This window comes from Manis pentadactyla, chromosome 16, assembly GCF_030020395.1.
Source record: "Manis pentadactyla isolate mManPen7 chromosome 16, mManPen7.hap1, whole genome shotgun sequence".
NCBI lineage: Eukaryota > Metazoa > Chordata > Mammalia > Pholidota > Manidae > Manis > Manis pentadactyla.
Window position 1 is genome coordinate 9,066,084 of NC_080034.1, and position 12,536 is coordinate 9,078,619.

The 12,536-nt window shown below is 40.3% G+C and overlaps 1 protein-coding gene across 1 annotated transcript in view; it reads left to right on the top strand.

Moving 5' to 3' along the window:
- B3GAT2 (beta-1,3-glucuronyltransferase 2) overlaps positions 1 to 12,536 on the top strand; it is a 48,859-nt gene that overhangs the window by 35,886 nt on the left and 437 nt on the right. The window contains exon 3 of the mRNA XM_036916220.2: positions 12,358 to 12,506. Coding sequence (XP_036772115.2) covers positions 12,358 to 12,506 — 149 coding nt within the window. The remainder of the gene's footprint in view (positions 1 to 12,357; positions 12,507 to 12,536) is intronic.

The following is a 12,536-nucleotide window of genomic DNA, read 5'->3' on the forward strand; positions in this document are numbered from 1 at the left end:
AAAATCATAACTGAAAAGCACCACCAACATAAAATACTACCTGTATTCACTGAGAATGGAAGTTTAATCTTTTTTTATTGTAATAAAATATATGTAACATAAAACTTAGCATTTCAACCATTTTTAAGTATCCAGTATCATGTACATTCACACTGTTATGCAGCGGTCACCACATCCATCTCCAGAACTCGTTCCTAACTGCATATGGAACCTGTACCCACTGAATGCTGACCGTTCCCCGACACCTGCCCGCAGCTGCTGGTGACCGGGCAGCCACCATGGCACTTTCTAGCTCTACGAATGGGACACTGCTAGGTTCCTCGTGAAAGTGGGATTATGCAGTATTTGTCATTTGTCTCTGGCCGGTTTCCCTTAGCATGATGTCTTCAAGGTTAATCCATATTGTAGCCTGTGTCAGAATTTCACTCCTTTTTAATGAATAATATTCCATGGAATGACATTCCGTTGTATATACAGACTGCATTTTGTTCTCCATTCACCCACTGATGGGCATTTGGGCTGTTTCCACCTCTTGGCTCTTACGAATCATGCTGTGAACATGCGTGTACCGGTGTTCATAGATGTTGAAGTCACTGTTCTTTTGTTCTGCACCTAGAAGTGGAATTCATGGATCTTATGCTAATTGTATGTTTGATTTTTTGAGGAACCGCCATACTTTTTCTGCAGTGGCTGTATCATCTTCCATTCCCATCAACAATGTACAAGAGTTCCACTTTCCCCAGTATTCTTGCAAACTCTTATTTTCTTTTAAAAACTACTCATATTCACAGGGTGAGGAATGGGAACACAGCCTCCTTCGCCACCTGTTCTGCTGTATTTTCTGGGTTGAGCTTAGAGTCGCCTAATGATATACTCTGTAGTCCTCATGGGTAAGAGAGAATAGAAAACCTCAAAGGTGAAATAAAGCCCCAAACGGTGACTTAGTTGGCACACTCTCAGTGTCGAGCCTGAAGACTGCCAGCCCGACATGCACAGAGGTCTGTTTCCCATCAGTCTTTTTCTCTGTTGAGCTGATAGACCCACTTTCCCCTGTAAACTTCAATATTAGACACGCCGTAGTTCCCTGCCACCAACTTACTAGAAAATCGTTCAAGGATATGTTCAGTATTCAGTTAATTAAGCCTCCTTCCCTCATCTTTTATGCTCAGGGTCAGATGTTTCTATCCTTGCTCATCATCCTGATTGTTTCCTTAGAAGATTTAGTTTTCTGCGACGGTTTCATGTTTTCAGAGTAGAGATTTAAATGAATTGCTTATAGGTTAAGTGAAGAACTCTCCTTAGAAATGCAGGGCGTTTTATGTTTTCCTCAAAGAACAATGGCTGCTGCTAAGGGGATTTTGAGTTGTTTGAAAAACTAGACAATAATTTTCAAAAAGTGGTTTACCCCGAAGCAATCACGAAGTTTCAGTGAGTATTCTGGAGCGGATTAACAGACCTATTCAATAGCCCAGCCTTGCTTTTTCATTGCTTTTCGGCACGAGAAAATGACTCTGAAGTGCACCTGGAAGTGAGTGTGGATGCTGCCGCTCTGTCTGCTCCTTAAGAAGCAGGAGATCGGGAAGGACTGTGCATCACGGCTGTTAGCACGCATGGCACCCGTGCATTCAGTCCTTGAACCATGAAAAGCTATAGTTGAACACTTGCACAAAACAGTGGCAATTTAGAGATGAAAATAAATAAGTAGAGGACTCATTCCCTTTATGCAGCCCTCTTTTTTGCTCTCTGTGTCTGATTTAAATGTAGTGAAAATGATGCCTAAATACTACTAGCAACATACTCCTTTTCAGTTGGACAGGTCACCGATGCCAAGGCTGGAAGGTACAGGATTATAAAAAGTAGTACACAGGTAGCAGTTTTCCACTTTTAAAACTGAGATGTAATTGACATATAGTGTTATATTAATTTTAGGTGCACAACATAATGATTTGATTTTTGTATATATTATGAAACGACACAATAAATTTGTTGACATCCATCACCACACATAGTTAACAAATGTTTTTCTTCTTGTGCTGAGAACTCTACTCTCTTAGCAACTTTCAAATAATACAGCACAGTATTGTTAACTATAGTCACCATCCTGACACTACAACCTCAGGACTTATTTTGTAACTGGATGTTTATACGTTGTGATCACCTTTATCCATTTTACGCCCCCCCCCCCCACCTTCCCCCAAGCTCTGGAAACCACCAGTCTGTTCTGTCTATGAGTTCGATTTTTGTTTTTTTTAGATTCCACATAAAAGTGAGATCATATGGTGTTTGTCTTTCTGACTTATTTTGCTTAGCACAATACCCTCTTAGGTCCATCCACGTTGTCACAAATGGCAAGATTTCTTTCCTTTTTATGGCTGAGTAACATTCTGTTGCATGTACATATACCACATTTTCTTTATCCATTCATCCATCAGTGGACACTTAGGTTGCTTCCATATACCTTGACTATTGTAAATAATGCAGTGAATATAAGTGTGCATGTATCTTTTCAAGTTAGTGTTTTTGTTTCCTTTGGATAAATACCCAAACGTGGAATTGATAGATCATATGGTTGTTTTATTTTTGATTTTTTGAGGCACCTCCATACTGTTTTCCATAGTTGTTGCACCAATTGACATTCCCACCAACAGTGTAGGAGGGTTCCCTTTGCTCCACATCCTCACTGATGCTTGTCATTTCTTACCTTTTTGATAATAGCCATTCACGTAGGTGTGACATGATATCTCATTGTGGTTTGATTTGTATTTCCCTGATGCCTAGTGATGTGGAGCATGTTTTCATCTGTATGTGTTCTTTAGAAAAATATCTGTTGAGGTCCTCTCCCCTGGTTCCAAATCAGATTTTGTTTTGTTTGTTTACTATTGAAGTATATGAGTTCTTCATACATTTTGAATATTAGCCCCTTATTGGATATATGGTTTGCAAATACTTTCTCCCATTTGGTAGGTTGCCTTTCATTTTGCCTTTCCTTTGCTGTGCAGAAACTTTTTAATGCAGAACTTGTTTATTTTTGCTTTTGTTGCCTTTCCTTTTGGTGTGAGATCCAAAAAACACAATGCCAAGACCAGTGTCAAAGAACTTACCACCTATATTTTCATCTAGTGGAGTTTCATGGTTTCAGGTCATGCATTCAAATCTTAATCCATTTTGAGTTAATTTTTGTGTATGGTGTAAGACAGTGGTCCAGTGTCATAGTCTTGCAGTAGCTGTCCAGTTTTCCCAGCACCATTTGTTGAGGAGTCTGTCTCTTTTGCTTATTCTTGCCTCCTGTGTCATAAATTAATTGACCATATATGTATGGGTTTATTTCTGGGCTCTGTTCTCTTCAATTGATCTGTGTATCTATACCAATACCATACTGTTATTATTATTATAGCTTGGTCATATACTCTGAAGTCAGGAAACATGATGCCTCCAGCTTTGTTCTTCTTTCTCACGACTGTTTTTGCTATGTTGGTGTCTTTTGTAGTTCCATACAAATGTGGGGGTTATTTGTCTTTCTTTTATGAAAAAATGCCATTGGAATTTTGATAGGGAGTGCATTGAATCTGTAGATTGCTCTTGACAATATAGATTTTTTAACAGTATCAATTTTTTCAGTCCATGAGCATGGAATAACTTTCCATTTTAAGTATCATCTTCAATTTCTTTTATCAATATTTTATAGTTTTCAGAGCACAGGTCTTTCACCTCCTTGGTTACATTTCTTCCTATATATTTTATTCTTTCTGCTACAGTTGTAAATGGGATTGTTTTTTAAATTTCTCTTTCTGATAGTTCATTATTAGGGTATAGAAATGCAACAAGTTTTTGTATATTTATTTTGTATCCTACAATTTACTAAATTCATTTATTCTAACATTCTTTTTGATGGAGTCTTTAGGGTTTTTTTAATATATAATATGTAATCTGCAGATAGTGACAGTTATACTTCTTTCCTATTTGCATGCCTTTTATTTCTTTTTCTTGCCTGATTGCTCTGGTTAGCACTTCCAATACTGCATCGAATAAGAATGGCAAAAGTGGGTATCCTTGTCTTGTTCCTGATCTTAGAGGAAAAGCTTCCAGATTTTCACCATTGAGTATAATGTTAGCTGCAGGCTTGTCCTGTATGTCCTTTATTATGTTGAGGTTACACATCCTCTATATACACTTTGTCGAGCGATTTTATCATAAGTAAATGATGAATTTGTCACATGCTTTTTCAGCATCTATTGAGATGGTATGATTTTTATTCATTTTGTTAATGTGGTAAATCAATCCCACTGATTGATTTTCAGATGTTGAAGTGGCCCTGGATCCCTAGATAAATCCCACTTGATCACGGTATATGATCCTTTTAATGTATTACTGAATTTGGTTTGCTAGTATTTTGTTGAGGATTTTTGCATCTATGTTCATCAGGGATATTGGTCTGTAATTTTCTTTTCCTGTGGAGTCCTTGTCTGGTACAGTGTTAGGTTAATGCTGGTCATATAAAATGAATTTGGAAGGGTTTCATCTTCTTCTGTCTTTTGGAAGCATTTGAAAACGACAGGCATTCTGATTTAAATGTTTGGTAGAATTTTCCACTGAAGCTGTCTGGTACTGGGATTTTATTTGTTGGTGGGTGGGGGAGTAATTACTGACTCAGTCTCCTTGCTAGTAATTGGTCTGTTCAGATTTTGTTTCTTCAGATTCAGTTTTGAAAGGTTGTACCTTCTTGGAATTTACTTACTTCTAGGTTGTCTAGTTTGTTTGTATATACTTGTTCATAGTAGTTTCATATGATCTGTTGTATTTCTGTTGTATCAGTTGTAATGTCTCCTTTTTCATTTATTTATTGGAGTGCCCTCCATGGTGAGTCTAGCTAATGTTTTATCAATTTTATTTATCTTTTCAAAGAACCAGCTCTTAGCTTCATTGATCTTTCTTATCATCTTTTTTAGTGTCCATTTCATTTATTTCCTGTCTGATCTTTGTTATTCCCTTCCTTCTACCAACTTTGGGCTTTGTTTGTTCCTTTTTTAGTTCCTATAGGTGTAAAGTTAGGTTGTTTATTTGCAACCTTTGTTTCTTGAGGTTGGCATTTATCACTGTGAACTTCCTTCTTAAAACTGCTTTTGCTGCATTCTGTAAGTTTTGGTATGATTGTATTTCCACTTTCATTTGTCCCAAGGTGTTTCTTTTTTCATTTTTCAGCAGCTTTCCATTATTATTCTTCATGCTCTACATTAACTGTAATTTCCATGCCTGTCCACCTAAAAGAGTGATAATGGGAGTGGTGGGTTGAAAAAGAGAAAAGCAATGACATCATTGCTGATGGCAGAATAGGACCTTCGGATATCCTGTCCTATTTAAAATCAATGAGAATAATGGCAAAAATTGTCAAAATCAACTTTTTAAGAACTGTGGAAATTAACCCAAGGTGTGCATTGATTTTTACAAAAATGACTAAATATTGGTAACAAAAGTATTCCATTGTTCCAGCTTGCCCTATTCCAATCCTCCCCCTACCTCCCCCAGGTCCATGGTACCTTAAAAACCAAGAGCTTTGCAGTCATGGGAGAAATCAGCAACTAGTGATCCTGGCAGTAATTGGGAGGGAAGACATGAGTTACAACTTATTCAAAGTTTCATTCTAAGAGAATCACCATTATTTGACTTTATTAATTAAAAAAGTAAATACATGGAAAGACACCTTATGTTCATGGATTAGAAGACAGTGTTATGGATTACAGTATTTAAAACTACTAAAATGGCAGTATTCTCCAAATAAATCTACATATTTGGTGCAATTCCTATCAATATTCTGGCTGCCCTTTTTGCAGAAACTGACAAGACAATCCTAGAAGTCATATAGGAAAACAAGGGACTCAGAATTGCCAAAACAATCTTGGAAAACAACAGCATTGGAAGAGTTACACTTCCTGATTTGAGACCTAAGCTATGGTAGTAAAGACAGTGCAGTATTGGCTTAAATATACGCATATGAATCAGTGGAAGAGAATTTTCAGTCCAGAAATGAATCCTTATTTTGCCAGGATGCCAATACCATTCAATAGAGAATAGTCTTTTCAAAAAATGGTGCCCAGAGTTATGTTCCCAAAGCCACTTCATTGTATCCTTTAAAAAGGCAAATTTCAGGGTATATGAATTATATCTTCATAAGGGGTGGAGGGGCGGATAGGGAAGATTCACACACACACACACACACGACACTTGAGAAGGTAGAATGTGCTTTGCGAGGAAGAGATGTGAAAGGAGAGCTGGCTACTTTGGAGAGGATTAGAGAAGAGGGGAGAGGAGGTGCTACATGCTTACCTTTCTTCAACAAGTTCCCTGTTGTGTGTGTACATATTTTAGTTTGGAAATTGAAATTATTTTTCTTATTGTCTAAAGTTGGTAGAGACTTTTGAAATTACCTGGTACCTATTGCCAGCAGAAGTGTCTCAAGGGCCCAGTATTCTACAACTAGCAAGAAAAAAGCCATCAGTATCTTTTTTGTGTCTGGACTCTAAAGGTATTGTTGCAAAAAATTATCCTTTGGGAATTAGAAATAGCTGTGGTTTGTAACAGCCGTGCTAAAATTAGATTATGTGTCCTTAGAGAAGAGAGAATGTGCTAGTGGAACAATTATATGGAGGTGAGGCTAAGTCGATACACAGCAGAAGGAACTGATCGGCAGTATTGATGCTGTGAACTACATGGCCACTGCATTTTGCTTTTTCCTTTCCAGTCTGTCTGCCTTTGCTTGCTTGCTTGTTTTATTCTTCATGGCAATGAGTAAGACCTCCAGTATATTGTTGAGTAAAAGTTGAGAGCAGACATGCTTGTCTCATTCCAGTCTACAGGAGTTTGACACTCAACTCTTTCTCCGTTAAGTATAATGTTGGCCACAGATATTTTGGTAGATGCCCTTTATCAGGTTGAAGAAATTCACTTTTATTCTTAGTTTGCTCAAAGGCTTTAAGTCACAACTAGCTGTTGGATTTTGTCTAGTGCATTTTCTCCACCTATTGAGATAATCAGATTTTTTTCCAAGCCTCTTAATTTGGTGAATTACGTTCATTGATTTTGAAATATTAAACCAACATTGCAATCTTGGGATAAACCTCGTTTTTGTCATGATTTATTGTCTTTTTACTATTGGATTAAGTTTACTAAACTTTTAAGAATTTTTTTGTGTTCAGGAATTATATTCTTGTAATATTTCTGTCTGGTTTTGGTATCAGGACAATTCTGGCCTCATAGAATTTGAACTGTTCCTTCCTTTTCTATTTTCTGGAAAAGTTCTATTATTTCTTCCTTAAACATTTGGTAGAAATCACCAATCTGAACCTGGAAGGTTTTTTGTTTGGTTTTTTATTTTTTTTATGTAGGAAGATTTTCTTCTACGATAAACTTAATTTTTTAAATTGATACAGGGCTGTTCAGATGAACTACTTCTTCTTGAGTGAACTTTGATAGCTGTGTCTGTCAAGGAATTTGTCCATTCTTACCTGAATTGTCAAATTAACTGCCACAGTGTTGTTCTGATATTCATTTATCATCATTTAATGTTTGTAGAATCTGTTCCAATGCTCCTCTCATTCCTAGTATTGGTAATTTGTTTTCTCTTTTCCTGATAAGCATGGGTAGATATTTGCCAATTTTATTGACTTTTTTCCCCCCAAATGACATGGGTTTAACTTCACCCATCTTCTCATTTTCTATTACTGTTTCAGTGATTTCAGCACTCACATTTATTGGTGCCCTCTTTCTATTCACTTTGGGTCTCATTTACTCATTTTCCTACTGCATAAAGGTTGGAAGCTTTAGTAATTGAAACCTTTCTTCTTGAAGTATTTAGTGCTTTTTAAAAATGCTAATTTCTAATCTTCTTTAGATGCATCCCACGAGTTTTGATGTCTTTATTTTGCTTTCTGTTAACCACTTTTTTGTTTTCCTTTTGATTTCTTCTTTGATCCATATTTTATTTAGAATTGTGTAGTTTCCAAATATTTGGAGATTTTCCAGATATCTTAATATTATTCATTTCTACTTTAACTCCACTGTGGTCAGAGGTATACTTTGTATAATTTGAATTCTTTTAAGTAGATTGAGACTTGATTTTTGCCCCAGACTTTGGCCTATCTTGAAAGTACTTGTGTACTTGAAAAGATTGTGTTTTTTGCAACCATGGGGTAGAGAGTTTTCTATATAAATGTTAGGTCAAGTTGCTTGAAAATATTGTTTCAATCTTATATATTCTTAATGATTTTTCAAATTTGGAAATTTTTCAGTTATGTGTTTCTGTTCCTACCTCCACCTTTCATTCTGTGTCTGTGACATGTGTGTGTGTGTGTGTTGTGGTGTTTTCCTTTGTGAAGGTTCTATTGTTATGTCTTCCAGTTTACTACTCTTATTCAGCAGTGTCTTACAGCTGTTGATCCATCAGTGTTCTTTTCATCTCAGACATATTTTTCATCACAATGAGATCATTCATTGTGTATCTTTGTAACATCCTCCATATCTCTACTCAGCATGCTAATCTTCTCTAGTACCTTTTTGAACATATGACACATAATTTACGTGTTCTTCTTCTGTCATTCTACCATGTGTGTCATTTCTGGGTATGTGTCTGTTGATTTTTCTTTATGTTATGAAATTGTATTTTCCTGCCTCTTTGTACATGTGGTAATTTTTTTATCTCAGGCATTTTGAATTTTATGTTAGGTATTACAAAATATACGTTACTTATTATATTTAATATATATAAAATATGTATCACATTACACATATGTATTTGTTTATATTTATATGTAATTGTGCATTATATGTATTCACATTTATATAAATACATATGCATATAAACATACATCTGTACATATGTATGATACATATACATAGACATATGTTTGGATTTTTGTTTTTACCTTTTTTTCAGGGATACAGCTGCGTTACTTGGAAACACTTGATCATTTCTAGGCTTACTTACAGTTTGTCAGGCACCGCTTTTAGGGCTGATTTGATCCTACAACAGACACAACCTTCCAAGTCCCCTTCAGGAGCCCCAGCCGTCACAGTTCCACTCTGGCTGTCGGGAAGGGGAACCATTCCCAGCCCGAGTGCGCGCCAGTGACTGATCCCCCGCTGCTCCCCAGGCGTTCTTTCCGGGGCCGCGGTAGCTTCACGAGCATTTGCCGATCATACTCAGGGTCCGAGGGGGGCCCTCTCCACACCCGCATGCTGTGCCCTCCCCAGTGCAGGGGCTCACTCTGCGCTGGGAGTTCCCTGGGCTTCCCCGGGATCCTGGGTTCTGCTTCCTGGACTCGGGGAGACAGCCGTCCTGTGCGCCGCGCCTGCCCACCCCCACCGCGCGGTGCAGCCTGAAAACTCAGCTCAGGCAGGAGGCCGGGGCAGCCGGAGGGCTCACATTTGTTTCTCCTTTTCCAGAGATCTCTGTCCTGTGTGCCTCTTTCCCAATATATCTTTTTTTTCCCTAGAAACTTTTTCTCAACTATCTTGTCTGGTTTTCAGTTATTTAAGACAGAAGAGGACACCCAGCCCTTTGTACTGCGTCTTCACAAGTGTAAATGGCTTGTTGGACTTGGTCTTAACAAAGGTTTCTACTTGTGAATCAGTGAGCACATTCGAAGCGCCCTGACTCACCCTGAGTGGGGGGGAGCTTCACCTCCCACCCCACTTGAGGTCAGCAAGTCCTGTGTTCATTAAAATAACCAGTTTCCATTTGCATTTTATTTTTTACAAACTGACCAGGACTGAGTCCTACTGTCATGATTTTTGAAAGGTTCCTAGTATCTCCAAAGTGACTGCAAACATCTTTAAAACTAATTTAATTTCACTAAAAAAAGGGAAGGGTATGTGTAATACTTGAGACATAAATATTTGGAAATGAAGAAAATCCCACACTCATCTTGGAGGTAATGGCTTAGGAGCTAAAAACTCCTTGCCCTGCCTTCAGAGGCAGGATTTAATAGGGTCATCAGCCCTGAAGGCTGTGCCTGACAAACTATAAGTGAGCCTAGAAAGGGTCCGGTGTTTCCAGGCAGCTCCCAGCTTCAGCAGCAGGTCAGGTGCCTCCCCGCAAGTTGGCATGCGCTGCGGGCACCTGGCTGTGGGCGGCTTCCTTTGAAGAGCTCACAGAGCAGAGGTACTGCAGAGAACACGGAGCTGGGACACTGAGGTGTCTGCAGTGCCCTCCACCCCCTTTTCTACTAGAAAGTGGAAATCACTTGGCGGCTGTGGTGAGCTGCCCACTGCGACGTCCCTCCCTCTCCACGGGGCGGCGCCTGCCTTCCAGGAGCACTGGTTCCCCGGTGAGGCCAGGGAAGGGCCTCGCTGCCCTGCAGGGTTGAGCTTTACTGCTGGTAAGAACTGCATGAACTGCAGGTTTCGCCATGTGACGCTGCTTTAAGAGCTGGGACAGTCCTGAGCTAAAAGCAAGCAAGAAAAGACAATCTGACAGTGGTCACGATGACAAATGTATTAATTTCTTTGGGGAAAACAAAGAAAATCATATCCAGGTGGCTTCGTACCATTTTCAGAATGACTTCTGTACAATTTGGATTTTTTTTTTTTTGAGAATGGGGAGATACAATCAGTACCTTGAACCCATGTGAAAAATATACCAGGAGCTTCAGCGTGACTGAGGAGGGCAGAGTCCCAACTGAGAAAAGAGGAGGAGCTTATTTATATTAGTGCATCAGAAGAAACAGGTCATGTCTTGACACCGAATCCGAGTTGACGTCCTCGAATTAGCTTTCTGTGCTGATCCGAGCCTTCGGCTTGTCGCGGAGCCTGTGGCTGCCCTGCCTGCGACCGAGGAAGGCTCCAGACTTGTTGGCAGAGTGGTGTGAAATGCGGGCATCCGTTTCTGCCACCCAGGACTTTACCAAGCCTGTACCCGTCGACCCTGTGTACGTCGTAAGCGGACGCTAATACCTCCTGCCCCTCATGATATTTATAACGGTATTTTTACTCATATATTGTAACGTTTTGAACGGGGTGGACATTGAACACTGCCCTGCAGTTAGCGGAGCCCTTCCATTCACTAGTTTTACGTCAGACACTGTTGAGACGTCCCATCTCTCTTGCAGATGAGGAAGTGGGCAAGTTTTAGGATCAGGAAAGGTTAAATGACTCTCCCAAGTACAAGGACCCAAGCAAACAAAAGGCCTATGGTCCAAATTTTGGGGTCTTCCCGCTCAGAAGAGCTCCTTCTCAGGGCTGAGGAGGTACCGGGCCCAGCCCTCGGGCTCCTGCGGTAGGACTGCTCCTCCTCACTCAGCACCGGCTGCACCCACGCTGTGCACACAGCTCCGGGCTAAGGCCGCCCGTAAGGGCAGCAGGGGTGGCACGGGACTGGCCCTGGCTGCCTCCTGGGGAGGCTCTGCACATGCTGGGGGCGGTTTTCTCACAGCTGCCCTGTTACTGCCTGGTATCATTTTGGTACTAACTGCAATTTTGCAAAAAGAAGCATAAATCAATTCAGTTACTGTAGACGTTCCTGGAGGTTTGTCCTCGGGCTTTAGCTCCGGGCAGCACCTGACTTTATGTCAGCTTAGTCACCAGAACCAGAGGTCCAGGGCTTCAGATTTTTAAAAATTACAAAGGTTCTAATGCTTGCTTGCTGAGACGGTTTGTGGAGTGTTTAATGGCTCAGCCTTTAACACAGTTAAGCTACAGATTAACAAGTGATGATTTTTTTGTATGACTAGACCATTGAAGGAAACTGACAGTAATTTGTTTCCTTGAAAAATGAAATACAAAAAATTTACCAAATGGCCTGATATATTGTGCACTGATTTCCAAAGTCCCCACCCTTTGCAGATTGAACCAAACGGGAAATTTAAGCCAAATGATGATGATTCATATTTGAGCTCATTGACGTGACCTGTATTCCTCAGTCTTCTAAACCCAGAGTGAAGTGAGCAGGGCTGGTTCTGGCGGGGCACACATGGGGTGAAGGGCAGGAGAACCAGGTGGGCGCTCATGCCCCAGGGGTAGTCGGGCTGCGTCTCCATGCTCTTCAGCTACATTTACTTCTTAGTTATTCCTAGTGTCAGCTGGCAGGGTGGGGGTGGGAGCGCCCCTTCATGACCAGCAGCCTCGACCCCCGTTTCCTGGCGGCCGCCCTGCCCCGGAGCTCCTGCCTGCCTTTGGGTGTGTTGTGCTGTGAGCACGGGTTTCCTTTAGCAACTCTGACACCAGTGATGCGCCATGCAGTTTTAATAGTAAGACCACGAGTAAGCATTTAAAAATTGTTTTTTGCTGTGACCAAAATTATATAGAGAAAAGAGGAGAAGTATACTAGTATTTTACTTTAAAGCCTTTTTTTTTTTCAACGTCACAAAGGGTTTGCCGTCAGCCTTCAAGTCATCTTGTCCAATCCAAAAGCTGTGTTTAAGCGCCGTGGATCCCAGCCCGGGATGCAGGAGTCGGACTTCCTCAAACAAATCACAACGGTGGAGGAGCTGGAGCCCAAGGCCGGCAACTGCACCAAGGTACGCATTTCCCTCGGGCCGCACGGCTGC